This window comes from Populus nigra, chromosome 6 (genome assembly GCF_951802175.1).
Source record: "Populus nigra chromosome 6, ddPopNigr1.1, whole genome shotgun sequence".
Taxonomy (NCBI): Eukaryota; Viridiplantae; Streptophyta; class Magnoliopsida; order Malpighiales; family Salicaceae; genus Populus; species Populus nigra.
The window spans coordinates 5,418,936-5,436,861 of NC_084857.1; the positions used below are offsets into that span (position 1 = coordinate 5,418,936).

The 17,926-nt window shown below is 35.1% G+C and overlaps 2 protein-coding genes across 8 annotated transcripts; both read right to left on the reverse strand.

The window, feature by feature from the left end:
- Positions 1 to 368: 368 nt before the first annotated feature.
- LOC133696983 (uncharacterized) lies at positions 369 to 13,631 on the reverse strand. Of its 7 annotated transcripts, XM_062119293.1 has the most exons (12): positions 13,490 to 13,631; positions 12,805 to 13,158; positions 11,475 to 12,704; positions 4,326 to 7,892; positions 3,735 to 3,836; positions 3,422 to 3,637; positions 2,923 to 3,024; positions 2,529 to 2,780; positions 2,023 to 2,147; positions 1,599 to 1,644; positions 1,438 to 1,514; positions 369 to 1,356 (listed from the first exon to the last, which is right to left on the reverse strand). In XM_062119293.1, exons 4-12 carry the CDS (start codon positions 4,512 to 4,514, stop codon positions 849 to 851), a joined length of 1,617 nt encoding a protein of 538 aa, XP_061975277.1. In that variant the 5' UTR covers positions 4,515 to 7,892; positions 11,475 to 12,704; positions 12,805 to 13,158; positions 13,490 to 13,631; the 3' UTR covers positions 369 to 848. The 7 variants fall into 7 exon arrangements, with proteins under 7 accessions (XP_061975277.1, XP_061975274.1, XP_061975278.1 ...); XM_062119290.1 differs by lacking the exon at positions 12,805 to 13,158 and having other exon boundaries at positions 4,326 to 4,580; XM_062119294.1 differs by lacking the exon at positions 12,805 to 13,158 and having other exon boundaries at positions 2,535 to 2,780.
- A 397-nt stretch (positions 13,632 to 14,028) lies between these two features.
- Positions 14,029 to 16,749, reverse strand: LOC133695695 (L-ascorbate oxidase-like). Its single transcript, XM_062117620.1, has 5 exons — positions 16,306 to 16,749; positions 16,128 to 16,220; positions 15,727 to 15,939; positions 15,412 to 15,600; positions 14,029 to 15,306 (listed from the first exon to the last, which is right to left on the reverse strand). Exons 1-5 carry the CDS (start codon positions 16,591 to 16,593, stop codon positions 14,350 to 14,352), a joined length of 1,740 nt encoding a protein of 579 aa, XP_061973604.1. The 5' UTR covers positions 16,594 to 16,749; the 3' UTR covers positions 14,029 to 14,349.
- Between the last annotated feature and the right edge of the window lie 1,177 nt (positions 16,750 to 17,926).

Sequence of the window (17,926 nt, forward strand, 5' to 3'; positions counted from 1 at the left end):
TAGTTCATTATCGTCCCTGAATGTGTTGATTCCGGCACCTTCTAAAGTGAAGTAACGGTGACCAAGTAAAGTTCTTGCGTGTCTTCACCTCAGAAGCTCAAGAACACATCATAGATCCAATGGTGGAAAGATGAGGAGGGGTAGGAGGATGAGGATGATGCAGCCTGTCGAATATGCAGCCTAGGAATGCTGGGATTAATATCAACAAAGTTTCCGTACTTAAAAGTTTTTAGATAGTGACTAATAAAATATACTGCTATGCCTGGTATGAGACGAAAGTAATAATACTAATGAGGAAATTGCTAGAGAGTGCCAGTGAGCCGAGATGGTGAAGGACATGGAGCAAGAAAACGGTAATTTAGAACAGGTGGACAAACAAAGGTAAAATCTGTATTAAATCATACTAGGAAGTAGCAATCATACTAGGTTCCGCAAACAGAAATAAGTTTTTGTTTCTTTCCTTTTTGTTTTTCTAGCTCTATACATGTTAAAAAACATACAAGAAACCAATCAGCCCAAGAAAAAACAACCAAAGCAGCAGCTCACCCTGGCGAAAATCCCGAATAAGAAATCAATCAGCCCAAGAAAAAACAACCAAAGCAGCAGCTCACCCTGAAGAAAATCCTGAATACCTACCCTAGGTAACATCCTATTGACTATCTTTCTTCAGATGCAACTTTCAGCCAACTGTCTGTCTGGTATTTACCAAAAATAAAAAGATAAAAACTGGGCATATGATGCTTTTTTTTTTTGGTCCCAGCAACCCAATTTCTCTGTCCTGATTCCTGACTTCCAACCATCAAACATTATTTGCGATGGAAAGGGAAATTGACTCGACAATTTGTTTTTCAGTTGAAGGTATCTTTGTCTCTTTGCATGTAGCCTTTGCCTATTTTCGTAAAGGCTGTTTGTTTGTGGTTGAATACTTCGGCTGAATTTGATTCAAGTCCCTGATTGCAATGGAAATCCGAAATAATCCCCCCCAGAAGAAGCGTTGGTTCATCTATCTTCACCTCCCCTGAAGAGAGTTGATCCTTGGATGATAGCGAGGTAGTTTCAGCTACCTGATGCCTGTCGACCTGTGGATTTCCATATTCTTCAAGGTTGAAGATTTGAAGTCTCTCTTTCATCCACCTTTGTGTTAAATGTTCTACAGTTTTACCCTTGAAAAAAAGCAATGGGTCCCTGAGCATTGCTTCCCAGTTTCCCTGCCCATGTCTTCGGACTCCCACCCAAAGGGAATCAAGCTCCATGTCCGACCAAGCATCTGGCACTTGTTCAATGGTTGCTGGACTGAGAATGGTACTATTGTTCCTCAGAGCAAGCTTTTGTTTCTGTCTTGCACGAAGCTTGGCACTATTTAAAGGAAAAGGTTGTTAAAATATATATATTAACACAATTAAATCACAGCTGTGCTCATTTGAAGTTTAGACTTACTCCTTTTCTTTCAGAGCTTTTCCAGCTTCTGTATATTCAGGCAGCCATGCCTGCTGTAATTCCCTCCCTCCAATATTCTACATTGACATCATGTCAAGTAAGAATCAATAAATACTCTTCAACAAATTAGAAATGGCCTGCAGAATGAGTTTTTCACATACCCGCTTGGACTTGTAATGACCCGTTGTTGTTTCCAGCATGACATCCCTGGCAAAAAATTTCCAAAGACATCATCCTATAGTGAATTCATTGATCTAGCTATCTAATACAAACCTACGAAACTCCTCTTTTTTTAGTTGCTGTTATGACTTTCTTTTGTTAGCACTCCCTCTGTCACACAAAGCATGTCCTGTCCTTTTTCATTTGGTTCCAAAGTATATGTTCAATACCAAATACTCGAAGCATCAATTCTTTTACTTCCCTATTTTGATTCTAACTAAAAACTTGGGTTCAAAGAAGACACTCATTATGAGATGAGAGAGATTACAATGCAGTGGTCTTGGTTTTGGTTATAGAGGTGGAAATCTTTCTAAGTTGTGAATTAGCAGAAAAGCAGATTATCTGAAGGAGTGAATTATTCATTACCTCAGAACCAACAGCTTGTCACACTGATTCACATTATCACTTGCTGGACAAATATCATTATTTGTTGCTTGGCCTAGGCATGCCATCATTTCCCCTTGCTCTTCTATTGGTTTTTTGTTGTGGGGCTGATAAAGGACAAACATTTCACTCATAAACAACCAAACAAATAAGACAGCGTATTGACAAAACAAAGATATAATGACACCACAATACAGAATAATATGCATGTCTGTGTTGGCAGATAAGCATCTATGCAGCCTAGTGAGAACCTTCCATGGTTTCAACAATGCTGAACAAATCAACAGCATGTATTTGGGTTTGATTTCGTGGGGTTCAAATATCAATTTTTGGGGGGTTGGATTTCATACTGTCACAAATTTTCACCTACATGGTTATGCAATACCACTCCCATTAAAATTAGACAAGTTCTGAATTCCAACGATTTTGTCTCAAATAGTTGATGTTAACACTGAGTTGCCTTGGAATGATTGACGCAACATACGTACACTTACTGCATTAAGATCTTCACTTTCAGAAAGCCTGTCAGCCTTTTCATCAGACCAAAATTGAATGCCTGAGGCATCAAGCAAACTTGAAGTATTGATAACAGGTTTATCTGCACGATCTCCTTTCACCATTTCAGAAGAATCACAAACCCATGTTGATTTACTTGGATCAGTATCCGCTCCTTCTCTTATTTCATTTGCTCTAGTACAAGTTTCTGTTCCTTTTTCATCACCATCATGATTGAGAGCATTCTAGAACAGAAAAGGGAAGAAAGGAGCAAAGAAATGAAAAACATACTAGAGGAGATCTAAGATAGCTTGTCTTGTTGCACAATACCTATAAACAAATAAATAAATGACAGATCTAGAAATAGCAATCCGCGAAAATATTCACCAGCTGTTCTTTAGTAGGAACATATTTCTTGGATGTTCTTTCCATTAGATCCCCAGCCTCAGCTAAATCATATAATGATTGCAATGAACCAGCAGGAAGATTCTGCAACACAAGATTCGTACTTAGAAAAAAATGAAGTGGAGAAGAAGAAGAAGAAGAAGAAACAGCAGCTGCTTATAAAAGGAAAAGTTAGGAAGAATAACATCATTCTAGCATGTTGTTAATTGTTGAATACATACATAACTGATAGCAACAAATACTTAGGTACCTCCTACAAAATGAAAAATGAGAGTAAATAATGAGACATTTACATCATAGTGTCACCCCTTCCCTTTTCTCTCCCCTTAATGCCCAAGCCTTTTATTGCAAAACATCTAGGCATTACAATGACAATCTTTAACTATCCATAGTATGAGGTGAGATGAATTCCTTGATCATAGAAGCCAATCCAGACAAAAACCTGCATTATGCTTGAAAAAACATCAAAGGAAAAGGATACCTCATGGGCAAGAGATCCTGACTCTACAGGTGCAGGCAGATCTGATGACAACTCTAGTTTCTTCTTTATGTCTGAAGATAACAAATTATGAGAGAAGGCCCACTTTGCATTGTTAGATGAGAAATTTTCTTTGGAACTTTCAATACATAGCAATTGAGTCGCAGGATCAGCCTCGTTACAGCAGTTTGGACAATGCCAACTTCCAGGGGGGGTACACTTTGAGCATAAACAAATTATAACAAATATCAGTCTTTGTGATAATTAGAACATTGATCAAAGGAAAAGGGAAAACTGAGACATAAAATGCGTATACTTCAAGCGGTGGATTAAGGCACTGAAGGTGATAAGTGCATGGACAGAAGTCACAGCAAAGCAATTCACCACCATTATCGCAGATCACACACTCATAGTAATTCTGAAAACAAAAGGCAGACCAGTGCAGTGGGCATTATTGTGTGAGATAAAAAAACAAAAGCTAATGCAAATCCCATAAAAATACTTCTAACAAAGCAATTGACACTTTGAGTAGACAACTCTCTTCTTGACATTGCTGCATCAAGCTTATCAAAGACCTAAACTAATCCATCAGCACTAAGTAAAATATTCTATATGCTTCTCGGAATCATCAAGAGCTTTTCCTTCTCTTTTTCTTTCTTTCCTTTGAAAAGAAAACGAAGATTAAGAGAAGAATGCCAATTGTTAACAGGAAGAGACCCTAACCAAACAAATACAATTCATAGCTCAGAAAAAAAAAAATGATAACAGTAGCTCATATACTCTATGCTACATTGGCTTTTATATAACATAACCAACATCAAAACTAATTTAAAGAAAAGAAGAAGACAAACTAGAATTGGAGTCTCAAGAAATTTCTCATAACAAACCAAAGAAAAAGAGAAATCACCCCATCATCTCCTATTGGGCGTGGTGGCAAAATGGAAGTGGTGCTCTCATTTGCATCCCATGAACATGAAGCTAAAGAAACAACCCCGTAAGTGTTTGATTCGCTTCTTCCACATGGACGACTTTTCCTTTTGCGGTTCAAGCCCCAAAAACTGTCAATCATCTTACCTTTTCCAGCTGTTGGAGACATCCTTGAATATGTCTTCTTACAAGGCTTGGCAGAGCAACTAAATCAGAGCAAAGCTCCAAGGAAGTTCTGCATTATTCACATACATTAAACGACTACAATCACATCAAACAAAGAAAACAGAATTCAAACATCAATACCTCCTAATCAGCATTGATACTGGTAAAGTAACAATTATGTTAGAAAGGGCAGATCTGGCCATTAGGTTTGCATTTAAGAACTCAAACATTTTTAATCCCATGGACTAGAAATTGGCTTCCACCTTTAGCATATGCTCTTTAAAAGAAATTGCTACTAAAAGCGAGCACAGTCATAACTCAAGCACTACAAAATCTTTTTTTTTTCTTTTCTTTTTGAGCAAACTATTTATTGCCTCAACATTCTACTTAAAAAAATTGGCAGCAGAGGATTAAAACATCACAACGATGCAATTTTTAGCAGAATCAAGAAAACAATAGCATATAAATATTGGGAAAAGTTACATACATAAATGAATTGTGCACCTATGATTTAGAGACAGAGGTTGCCTAAAACTAAAGAAGCCTAGCAATAGAATTCCAAGGAGTGTAGAAATGCAATTGAACGAAGAGTGACACATGGCGCTGGCTCAGGAATTTTATATCTTCCTGAGTTATCTCCCTCTTCTTTCCTTGTTTGCTCATTCTCTCCATTCTTGCTTTCATTAACAAAAGAGAGCCAAACAGGAGGGTGAGAAAGAGTTTTACTTGTTTATTTTTGAGGAAGAGGTGGAAAGAAAGAGTTTCAGGCTTGATTTTGTAATGGGGAAAAACATTAAAAAAATAGAGATTATAAAGGGAGTAATCACAATACAAATTATTGGTTGACATACACTTTATAATGACAGAATAACATTAAAGATATTTAAAGTGAACATATAAAATAAAGTACATTTTAGCATGATCTTCCATGCAGAAAAGGAGTAACCGTTTTCTGTTATTCGTTTCTCGTTATCCATGACCGTTAATAGACACGATCTCATTTGATTTGACCATAAACTCACCAACCACATTGCAGATTATTAAATGTAAGGACCATGTGGCTGATAAATATATAATACAAAAGGGTTTCATTGTCATTGTTTTTTGGTCAATTATTTAATCAAACAGACACATTGTAACATGCAATTCTGCTTTCAAAAACGATTGCATATAGTAGGAACAGAGTTACAAAGTCACTAAACCATAAATTAAAGAGAAGTAAAGAAAATCAAATAATCGAAAAAGAGCTTGCCTCAATCAATAATTCTGTTGATGTAACAATTGCATAAGCAAAACTAATTCACTGTATCATGCACTTAGCTTTTGCTAAAATGAATTAACATGTAATTCTGGAATGAGTAGATTTTGCAGGCAACCCTCATTTAAATTATCACTAGACCATAAAATAAATAAATAAATCACATAATTTAGATAAAGTGCTTCTAAAAATAATTACATTGCTGCACGCATTCGTTGCATCATGCATTTAACGAAATTAGTTGTCCTTGCTGTTCATACTAGTAATAGTTCTACTTTCACATTTGTATAAGAAAATACCATTTATGTCTATTTGAGATATTAATTGTAGCCAGCTCATAACTTTCTTACCCAAGTCAGATGGCTAAGAAAAATATATGAACCACTTTTCTGTATTTAGTTTACTAATTTGGAGAAGAGTAGCAGATACGGTCAGATCCAATAATAATCCCAATAGATTTTCTTATTTGATTTTCCTATTTTGTACATCTGCAGTGATAATTTTGGGCTTGGGTCAATGAGTGGACTTTGGAGTTGCTGGTTTAGATTTAAAAAAAAAAAAAAAAATAGAGAAGAAAAAAAACCAGAGTGTGATGAAGATGCTTACTACCAGTGTCTTTTCTTGAGCCCCACATATATACACAGAAAAAGTATTAGGTAATTAGAAAATAGACACTGGGTTGCCATGGTGGCACACATAAAGTTACAACATCCACTAAAACCATTTGAAACCATTTGATATAACAAATGCATCTTGCAGGGAAAAAATATATATTTCCACAGCAGCAACTACTAAAACTATTCTATGGCCATAAAAGCAAGCATATATGATTTGCATGATATATATCATACAGGCCACATGATTGCACTAAGTCATCAATTTTGTTTTGCCTAAGAAGAGGTATCATCAAGGGTTGCTTGTCATGTAATGACTACTGCCTAGATCGCTGGTAAAATCAATTACTCATTGCAAATTGGCACTAGAGCAGGACCTTAGTCTAGGCCCCCATAGCTGTGATGCCTTAGAAGGCCATCTCATAGACTCCCACAATTCATTCACTGAGTTCCAAGAAATCCTAAATTTTCTGACGGGGTGATAAGAAAAATTAGTCCAGAAAGCTAAATTGTCTTTCTTGCTCAATCACTCTGTGCACTCATTTTGAGCGAGGTGACCTTGCTGGGGTTTGCAAAAGCAGTGGCAAAAGAAGAAAAAAGAAAAATGTAAACAACGAACTGTTATCCTACCAAGGGAGTTTGGCTCTTCAGGTCTTAGAAATTTGAGCCCTTCAGCAGCAAGAAATTGTTTGGAGATATTTGATGACCATGAAGATTAAAAAAACATGCCTTACTGAAACTAATACTGCACATTCTCGGTTCATCTTAGAGAATCCCTCTAACTCACCTGAGCAACATGCTAACCACCAGTCCCACATACTGCACCTAGAAAATCCCTAAAGTAACTATCCTTTCTCCAACCAAAGTGGCTGCATGTGTATGCATGCATTTCCACACAAAGTTTTAACTAAAATGCTCCAATGATACTGTGAATCTCATGAATCAATTGGCTAAGCAAAACCACATACCACAACATGCTAAGAATTGTTGATTAACTCCACTGGCTGGTCCTTTTCTCCTAGCCATAACATCTCCTATATCTCAAGGATATAACTTCATAAACAAATGAACTCTTGAGAGTTCTTGGAACCACTAGCTTTGTACTACTGGTTGTGCTGGCAAAAGTACATCAGAGATGCTCACCGTTCACTATATCATCAGTATTACTGAATACATTTATGTAAGAAAAAAATCACGGACAATCTTTATCTCTATCAATGGTTTATTCCAAACCACAAGTAGAAAGAGTCACCAAAGCACAATCTGGCATGAATCGCTTTATAAGTTACCTACCAATTCAGCCACACAAGAAACAAATCATGGTTAAGATTTCAAGTCCTCACAGTACGAATTATGGTCATCATTGGAGTCACCATCTGTTCTTACTGCAGATACTTCTACGAAAATCATATCAACGTCTGTCCTTAATGCTATCCCATAAGAGGAATACTGAACCGTTTGGGACGAAGACCATTAAATTCCACAAACTTTCCATAAACCCTGGTCCTTGCTGCACAGGAATGGTGAATTGCATGAGAATATCTCTAAAAATAGGAATTTGAGACAAATTCCAGTCGCATTCTAATGTTAATTTCCCACATCCCATGCATCAGAAATTTATTTTCCTGCTGGTGCTCGGGGTATAGGAAATTATTCTCCCATTCATTTGACTTTCATTTTCATCTTATTCTACTGTAAGTGATTTCTTGAGGAATTAAACCACCTAGAAAAAAACAACAAAATCAAGTTTTTTTTGTCAGTTAAAGCTTTCAAGCTGGGGAAGAGTAGAATTTGGTTCCCTCTCTTACTAACTCCTATACATCAGCCATCGTTATGTTTCTTCTTCATAAGACAGTATTTACATTAGCTACTTGCAATAATAAAGTGATTCAGCTATTGTGTCAAGGTAAAACATACCATGCAACCAGAGGTATTGCAGACAAAGCACATATTGGTGGGAGACATGGCAGCCACATTCAATGGGCATGTGGCAGGTGGCCATGTCCATCAGCATACAAGGCTAATATGTACAGCAATACTCTAGGATCAGAATATTGCTAAATTACCAACATCAACATTGTTGCTCCAAATTTATATTTATAAGATACTAAACTAAAAGAGGGCCTCTTTAACAGTTCAATTACTGTTACTGAGTGGGTTTTTTTGAGGTTTCATACATTTTTCAGGGTATTTAAGAAGTTAGTCTTTGTATATTGTTTCCTTTATTTCCATGTTTTTTTGCTATATTTACACTTCGATTCTATTATTGGGAGAGGAGTGAAAATGGACGAGATAAAAGGCAAAAGGAAGGTGTTGGCCACCACTTTTTTGGTGAGTTTCCCTATGAAAATGTGTCATTGTATTTCCCTTGGTCATTTAGTTGATTGATTCCCACCAAAAAACTCATTGGTCCATGAAAAATGGAGATTTAAACCCAAAAACAAATTAGTTTCAAAATTGGTTTGAATTTTTGGGGTTTAAAAGTTGATTAAAATGGAATATAAAGTTATTAATGGGTTTGTGGAGGTTGTGGGAATGATTTTGAGGTAAAAATTGTGCAAAAATAGTGATTGAAATGCCATGGCTGACAGAGGAGCTCAGTTTTCTAGTGACTGGGGATTCGTTAGAGCACCTTCAAGGGACAGACATATCAAGACAACCTCTTCTTTAAAAGTATAAAATAAAGACTACCTCAGCCAGCCAAGGCACATGAACCTAGCTTGCCAAGCTATAACACCTTTGCCTAGCACATGTCGGCCTAGAAACAACTTTTATTTCGTTTCTTTCTTCTTCTTTTCATGATTTGATTTTTTCTTTTCTTTTCTTTTATTTGCTCAAAATCAACTTTCCCTAAATATAATGAAAAACAATCACTGTTTTCTCGATTCTCCACACAACCTTACAAAAATAATTAATGCCTAGAAACAACTCTTATTTAAAATTCCAAATTAGTATTGAAATCTATCATATATTTTAAATTGTTTGTCACTCGAAGACAAAGAATGTCATAAATGAATTTGCATGACAAATTTGCATTAAATAAAAAAAAAAACAAATTATAACAGCTTTATCGATCTTTTTTATTCTACCTCTTTGTGGAATTTATTTTTAATCAAATATTTTTTGTTTCTTACTTATTCATATTTTTAAAAAGTTTCTATCTTAGGCAATAATTATACAATCCAAATGTAGTGCAATGAGTAGGTACAACTAAAATATTTGAATCTTAATTCTTTTAACCTTTATAATTTCTTTGTGGACAATAATTAAAAATATGATAATGTTTAAAGAAATTCAGCAACTTCAAATATATGAGTGTATATTTCATGATATGAATTTTAAAATACAATAATATATATATAAAAACTAATTTCTTCCAATTACTACTTGTATTATTCTATAACTTTACAAAAACATACATTCCATTAGAGGAAAAACAGTGGTGATTCTAATTTGTAATTTTCTTTATGAAAATTTGCCATTGAATTTTTTTTTCTTTTTTTTTTGCTTTCTTGAGGAAATTTCCTTTTTAAAAAATATCATTAAATTTTCTATATCTCTAAATTTTGAAATAAAGTTTTATTGAAATTGATTAGCTTTTCTTTTTTAATAACAAATTACTTCAATGTATGTGATAAATTATAATACTATATTGAATTTTTAAATAATAGTAACATAATTTTAAACATATATTTAATCTAAAAACTAAAAATATACTACCAACAATTTGTCCTCAATTTTAGGAAAACTTGACTTAAAACAAATAATAAATCATTAAAAAAAACAAAAGTGAAAAGGGTAGTGTCCACATATTTATTTACTTCTCTATAAAGAAAAAGGATAAGTCAGCATATTTAACTTACTTCATCTACATATAACAAAATTTTATCAAATTTAATTTAGATAAATTTGAATTTCAATCAGAATTAGTTAGAAAAATAAGAAGTTTTGTAAATGGCATCTTAGTAACCCATGAGACCCTTGTTAGGTATGTGACTAATTATGTGTCTGGTAATGTGGAATAAGGTGTTTTTTAATTAAAAATGCATTAAAATAATTTTTTTTTTATTTTTTTTATTTTCAACATCGGCACATCAAAAAATCAATTTAATGTTTTTTTAGAGGAAAAAAAACAGTTTGAAAAGCATTTTAAAAAATAAGTTCAACCACAAAAACAAACACTCCTTTATATTGCCATATTTATTATGGGTGTGGAATCCTTTCCTTTCATGAAAATTCTTTACTTGGATACCATTATTGGTTTAATTGATTTTTTACTCATTAATAGGTTGGCTTTCAAAGATATTGTGACAAAAGAGCGGATTTGTAGGGATTTAGTTTCTTTTCTTTTATATTAGGTTTCCTTTGAAAAGTTCTCTATTTTCTCTTATAAATACACTGGCAAAGCCTCAAGCACACATGATAAAAAATCCCGTTCATCAGTCCCAAAAACCATATGCATACCCATTTTTATGATGATGAAAAGGGGGGCGGTGCAAGAAAATCAGAATACTAGTTCAGGTATTTCTACGCTAAAACTGACATTGATGTTTCTTCTTCTATCCATTCTTATTCTTCTTTTATGGGACCAAAAAAGGGGTCTTTGGGGGTGGGGGCGAAAAAACTACTATATGAAAGAAATTATTGTATATATTCCATAAAACTCACTTTCTAAAATCGCTTCCGAGAACTTAAGCATGCATAACCTCCTTTGTCTACGTGATTCATCCTATGCATTTGTCAGATCTTAATATTTCCTACTGCTACATACTTCCATAGGGTGGGAGATATTTAGGAATGAGAATTTGAACCAATAGCATGTTCATCATCAAAGATGAGTGGTCAAAACGAATAATAGAAAATGATGACAGTTGTATGATCACCAGCTAGAAACATCATTAAATGAAGTAATGCCCATTAACATGACAAAAAAAAAGACCCGGTATGCAGCTTTGGTGGAAAATCATCGAGAATTTCAATTTTTTTAAGAAAAGAAAAACAATGATATGATGTGATAAAACAAAAGGGAGAAACAATAAAAACTGAAAGAAATTTAAACCAAAGCATTGAATGTGAAGCAGAAATCTCATACCGATGCTTAATTTCCCCAGAAACCAAAGCCAAAATAAAGCACAAGCTCCAAAATTTCAAAGACCAGATTGGTTGAGATTCCCTGAGAACCATTACTTCCTGATTTAAGAGTCAGTGTAAATCTTCCTTGAATTCTTGCTCCGAAGTAAACATTCTTGCCTCTTTTGTTATGCTATCCACATCTGTTGCTACTCACTGACAGGATCTTCAAACCTCCAAAACCATGAATGTGCAGAGCATCTGCTCCAACTTTTTCCATCAATCTAACAATGTTTCTGAGGAGCTTCTCATGTTAATCCTTTCCAGTAACCCCAGCCAAACTTATTATCATTCCATAACATTGAAGTCTGAAGATGATTATAGCATTCCAGAGTCATTCAATAAAATTCTCTCTAGTGATGCTTTCTCGTCACACCTCCTTGTAAGAGAAGTCTGATTCAATTTCATGCAAGTTATCACGTTCAACCAGACCTTTCTCATCACTGGAAGCTCGACCCATTTGAAGCGGGTTGTGCTGAACCCTTTCTCTCTAACCCAAAGGCAGTTGGACCCCATAGAATGGTGACTTGAACTATGTGTAAGAATAGGGTCTAACATGGTAGTCTCTCATGCCTTATAAGTACCATGAAGCAATCTCAATGCATCTTAATTACTCCACCTGCCGTATCTTTGTCAAGATCATCCATATACAGTATCTTGCTTCTCCATTTACCAAACTTCTTCTGCTATGAAGCCATTGAAAATTTCATTTCATAAATTCAAGAAAGTGCCAAATAAACTTTCTGTTCCCTGCATATCATTTGGAATTCTTCACTCGCATAATTTATTCTCTCCATTGAAGAAGAATTTATATAGCTATCTTCCTCTAAACTGAAGGCAGCTGATACCCGGAAGATGGTAAGGTAGTCCTGGCTCCCAGTTGACCCTTGGATCAATTGCATCCCTAGACATACCAGAAGGCGAGCAGGTTGATCCATGGTTGCCGAATTCTCCAGGGTTGAAGCCTATCTTTCTTCCACCTTTGCGCCAAGTCTTGTGCAGCCCCCAAGTACTGCTTCCTGATTCCCCTGCCCATGTCTTTGGACTCCAATCTGGAGAGAATCAAGCTCCTCTTCTAACCAAGCATCTACCAGGAATGCTATCAACATTGAATAGACAAGGAGTGTAAAGCAGAAGTCTTTCAAGAATTGAAGAATCATGTGTGTCTTCCTCAAGGTACAGAATAGGTATTCTGCAAAGATATAACTTTCCAATTTAAGCACTGCTTATTGAGAATAAAACAAAAAATCAGAATCTGGAATTTCCCAGTCCAGGAGGTTGCGATATTTTACATCAGCTACAGAAAGAGTCGAAATGCAAATGTTGGCAAGGAATATGTATTGAAACGTCAGAGTACCAATCTCTTGTGATCTTTCAAGTTGGGTTTTACAGGAAAGAACCTGAAAACAAATCAGGCAACTACAAGACCAGCTGGAAGATTTGTGTAGCCACTTATAAGAAAAAATGTAATTCTTACACAACAAAAGTGCAGTTGAAACCACATTGAAGTGCGAATTTCGCACCTTTTTTCTTTCAAAACTCCCACGGAACTTGCTATCTGCTAAACTCTTCATGCACTTGTACCTTGCCTAACTGCTCTCATGTATTCCCTATTGATCTGTAATACTTTTTTGAGAAACCCCCTACTGTAAAACTAATTAGAATCTTATGGTAATTAATCGGAATTTCTATGATGCAACTAACTTAAAGATTCAGCCTCCCAAATTTACCTTCTCCAAAAATCACTAAAAAAATGTCATCTTGACTGTAATACAAAAAAAAAAAAAAAATCGATACCGGTAAATTAAATAGGAAAGTAGATGCTAATAAAAGGCATTATTAACTATTAGGAATTCTGATTTTTGTTTCTTTCTTTCTGTTTTGTTGAGTAAAAATAGTTGTAAAAAAAATTCTTTATTCGTTGAGAAAATTAAAAAAAAATTAGCAGAGCAGAAACCAAAATAGAAAATTACGTACCCACAAAAACAACAGCCTGATTCATAAATTAATTAATGATAAAGAATAGCTAGCCCCGAAATTCTGTGCTGAACGCCCTCTAATCAACTCTCTCTCTGGCTTTTATTTTCCCTTTCTTTCTAACTACAAAGCTTCCGGCTTATTTGAGCTTTTTTATCTTAATTTAATTTTATAGTTCGTTCGAGTTTGGGCTTTTCGTAATTAATATTCTGGGCTCTGTGCTTAATATATAAGTTATAGATTGGGCTGCAGCCTACATAGATCCATTTCTTTATGATAATCATAAGATTGTGTTGTTGTTTCGTTTGATCGCTCCTTCACCGGGACTCTTATTTATTCATTCACTTACTATAATGACTTAATTATTAGATTAATTTTGAATTGCGAGATACGAAAACAAGTCCGAAAAGATTACGGTGAATAAAAAATAATTAGTAGCATTCTATTAATTATTTTAGAAGTTTAATTTAAAGAAAAAATAAATAAATACAGTATGTAATAAATAACCCACCTTGAAAGCCAATGTTCGGTGTTAGAGATGTTCAATAATAATATTATAATTTCAATTAAATAATAATAATAAATCACAGTTACATTTTTTTTTCCAGTCTTTCGGAAGAATACAGTTCCGATTTTTTTTCCCTTTTTTTGATCATATAGTTGGCTTGGCTTCGGCTAACATATGCAAATCATTCATTAAAGTTTTGCATGATGTTTTTCTGGGCTCCTGAAACATTCGACTCGCAATTGACATCAAAACCAATCGATATCGCAATGAAATTCAAATGTTCTTGGGGCTATGATCCTCCTCTGCTCGTATTGTAAGAAAAAAGAATGCGTAGTATTTTTAGTTGAAGACACTATGGTCGATGGTGACCTTCAGATTCACCACATCCCCTAATGGATGAAGGCAACTCACCTACCTTCTCTATCCCTTCTTCGAACACCACACCCATGCCCATGTAGAAATGAGACTCGACATGACAATGAAAGGCCCAAACACCTGGATTATCAGCTCTAAACCTCAGAGCAGTCCATCCATAAGGATGCAGAGGTGCTGTGTTCTTCATAATGGGATTGACCACATTGTACTTTCTCCAGTCACAAGACAAGTTATACTTGCCTGTACCGTACCCCAGGACCCAAAAATCATGCCCATGAAGATGCCATGGATGTGTCTCACTGTTGTTCACTGTCATAGAATTAGCATTTTGAAGGATGACATCGACTGTTGAATTGAACCGTAGCCTATATATTCGGTTGCTTGAAGTAGCATTAACATTTTTTGCCACACTATGTATATCATAGTTTGCGAAGTCATATCCATCAGGAGGAGGGTCTTGAACAAATGCATCGGTCAAATTTTCTCTTAGTGCAATGAGGTATGGGGTCTGAGGAAGTATGAGAGAAAGGTTGTTTAAGGACCATTTAAAATGGCCATCAATCTTGTTTTGTGTGTTTAGAAGCACGATCACTCTATCTGAGGTGACAGGAGGGGTGTTAATGAAACCTTGACGAGCCTTAAATGCAAGACTTTGAGCCAACCTTGATGTTGTATCATTCCAAAGAGGCCCTGTGGTTGGAACTGTTGGAGGCTGCTTTTGTGGATGGTTTGGATAGTAGTTGAAAATGGCCAAACCAGTTGGTGTTGCCGGTTTGCGAGCAACTACATTAATAGTTGCCCAGTAGTTTCTTGAAGAATCTTGATCAGCTTTTACTAACACAGAGTACGTCTCACCAGAGTAGATGTAGAGGTTTCTTATAGCAAATGGTTCTACATAGTTCCCGTCCGCTTCTACAACAGTCATGTCATGGCCCTGCACAAGAATAAGAGAGAATCATGAACATTTTGAACTCGAATATTGCAAATTCAAACAGATTATTTCTGGAGCAAATGAAAGTTATTGAGGTTGTGAAATTACCTCAATTTCAAAACTAAGAGCTGACAGGGAAGTCAAGCTACCAATCCTCAGTCGATATGTTTTTCCAGGAACAACAGTCAGCGAATAAGGAGAGCATTCAGGATTTGTGGTATTGCAAACTCCAGCTGCAATGCCTGAAGCAGCGGAAAGAGAGCAGTTGTATTTTCCTCTTCCATATATAAGAAGTGACTGGATAGCAAAAATGAAGAGGTATGGTTACCATAAAATAAGTACCAGCTACCTAAGAAACATTGCTACACTTGCTAATTCAAGACAAATTAAAGTTGATATGAGTTTAGATTTTACAGAATTCACCTGTGGCTCTCCGACAAAAACAAAGGGTATGGCAGATAGGCCAGCAGCTTGTTCATTAGTGCTTGCGTGGTACCAATCACTTAAGATTATGTTCTGATCATAATCATAGGAAAAGGGTTCAGAAACTCCTTCAGGAAGCGATACAATGATGGATCCATATAATCCAGCTGCTCTTTGCATTCCATAATGCCCATGATACAGGTATGTCCCAGCCTGCAAAAGGATGTTGAGCTAATTATACTATGCTCTACAAAAATAGCAAAAAAACTGTTGAAAACCACATAACCTGAGACCTGGAATCATATTCGTATTGCACGAAAGCTATCGTTGGTAACAAGAGTATAAAATGAATGTCTTGTGATATTACAAGAAAAGCATTGGATTAGAACTAGAGGACTTACCCTGTCTACAACAAATTTGTAAATAAAGGTTTCTCCAGGTAAAATCGGACACTGGGTAACCCCTTCTGTTCCATCACTCCAAGGCGTTCCGAGCTGTGGTCAGAAAGGAGTACGCACAACAGATGGTTTTAGCATATGTAGGATAGTTGAAGATATGAAGACGAAAACCTCATGATACCTGTCTGATTCCATGCCAGTGAACAGCAACATTTTCTGTCCACAAACTATTTTTTAGCTCAACAACAACAGTATCACCTTGCTGTGCAAAAATTGTTGGTCCTGGAGATCTCCCATTTATGGTGATAATCAGCTTCTTATAGCAATCTGGGGACTTGTATTCATACTTGACCTCCCATTTGTGGTGACGAGTTCTAGCCTCGACACTCGAGAAATTGATCAAACAAATTAAGTGAAACAAAGTCAGCAGCCTCACAAAATAGCCCTTGCTTTCTACAGGCTCAATCATTTTCAAGATGCTCAAAAAGGGACAGAACGCTCACTTAGCCAGCAACAAAAGCATGCACCGTGCTTGAATATTTGTTAATTACGTATCTGATCAATAGATCTACCTCAAGTTTCTAGGAATTAGTGTGCGTAAAAAAGACATGGTTAGGTTGCTGGATTTGTCTCTCTTTATTTGTCTGGGAAAGAGAGTATTTTTGTTATGGTGTCATCATTTTTTAGTTGAGTCGTGAGGTGAACTTTCCAATGAACAAGCAAGGCACAAGTCAAAAATGAGACATGATGCCCGCAAGCCAAGTAAAATTGAAGTTTGTCTACAGAATTATTAACTATTAATTAATTAATTATTAATTAACCTAAATTAAAAGAGGAGGGTTCCCTCCCGTTAATTGAAGCAATGATTTTTTTTTTTCAGTTTAATTTTTTATTTTAATTTAATTTCAACTTTAACTTCATTCCTCAAATATTAAATTTTAGAATTGAATTTTATAATTTATTTTTTATAAAGTTATTTTATTTTTATAATTTAAGTCGCAGGTTTTTTTTTAATACGGTTGACTCGGGTTTTTTTGTTTTTTTTAATTGAAATTTTTTTTAATTTTATTTTTTAATACTGAATTAATTTATTATTTTAAAATTAAGATAATAATAACACTTGAAGGAAAGTGAATTAGGTGTTACACTAATTTTGTCAAATAATAAAATTACATACTAAATATATATACCACAATGATCAACAATATAATTAAAACTTTAAAATAAAAAGATAAAAAAAATTATAAATTTAACTTTCAACATAATTTGGCAGGCATACATCCGCATCTCAATATGAATTAAACTAGATCAAACACATCAAACAATAGTGATACGTGCACAGATCACACCATTTTAGAGTTTTTTATAATTAATATGATTTGATATTACCAAAGCAAGGATCATGCAGACAAATATCAAGACTCCTTTTATATTTTATTGCGCACACTCGAGGAGACAAGGTGTAGCAATGGATTCGCAAGTTGTAAAAAAAACAAGAATTGGCGATTGTCACCTAGGTTTTGCCGCAACATATCATGGAAGCTGTCGTGGTTGATGGTTACCCTGTTTTATGAAAAAAGAAACTGCATTTGTATTCCAAATCGTTCTCTCTGCTGTGTCTTGACTTAGGACTGATGATCACAATGCCCTAGCTAGCGAGGGTTTGTTAGCCACTTCAGTTTTCTTAACAAAGATTGAAACCCTTGAACCAAACCAAATGAACTTTCCATTAAACAACGGCAATTGATAATCTGGATAATAGAATAATTTCCTTGTTGAGAGAGAGTGATGAGTCACTTCAT

Excerpts from the sequence above, each read along its gene's own strand:
- LOC133695695 (XM_062117620.1), bottom strand. The coding sequence starts at position 16,593 with ATGATTGAGCCTGTAGAAAGCAAGGGCTATTTTGTGAGGCTGCTGACT. Across the intron at positions 15,940-16,127 it reads ACAAATTTGTTGTAGACAGG|GCTGGGACATACCTGTATCA; the intron begins GTAAGTCCTCTA and ends ATCCTTTTGCAG. Across the intron at positions 15,601-15,726 it reads TTTTTGTCGGAGAGCCACAG|TCACTTCTTATATATGGAAG; the intron begins GTGAATTCTGTA and ends TTTGCTATCCAG.
- LOC133696983 (XM_062119290.1), bottom strand. The coding sequence starts at position 4,514 with ATGTCTCCAACAGCTGGAAAAGGTAAGATGATTGACAGTTTTTGGGGC. Across the intron at positions 3,837-4,325 it reads GCCCAATAGGAGATGATGGG|AATTACTATGAGTGTGTGAT; the intron begins GTGATTTCTCTT and ends TTTTGTTTTCAG. Across the intron at positions 1,645-2,022 it reads GACAAGCTGTTGGTTCTGAG|GGATGTCATGCTGGAAACAA; the intron begins GTAATGAATAAT and ends ATTTTTTGCCAG.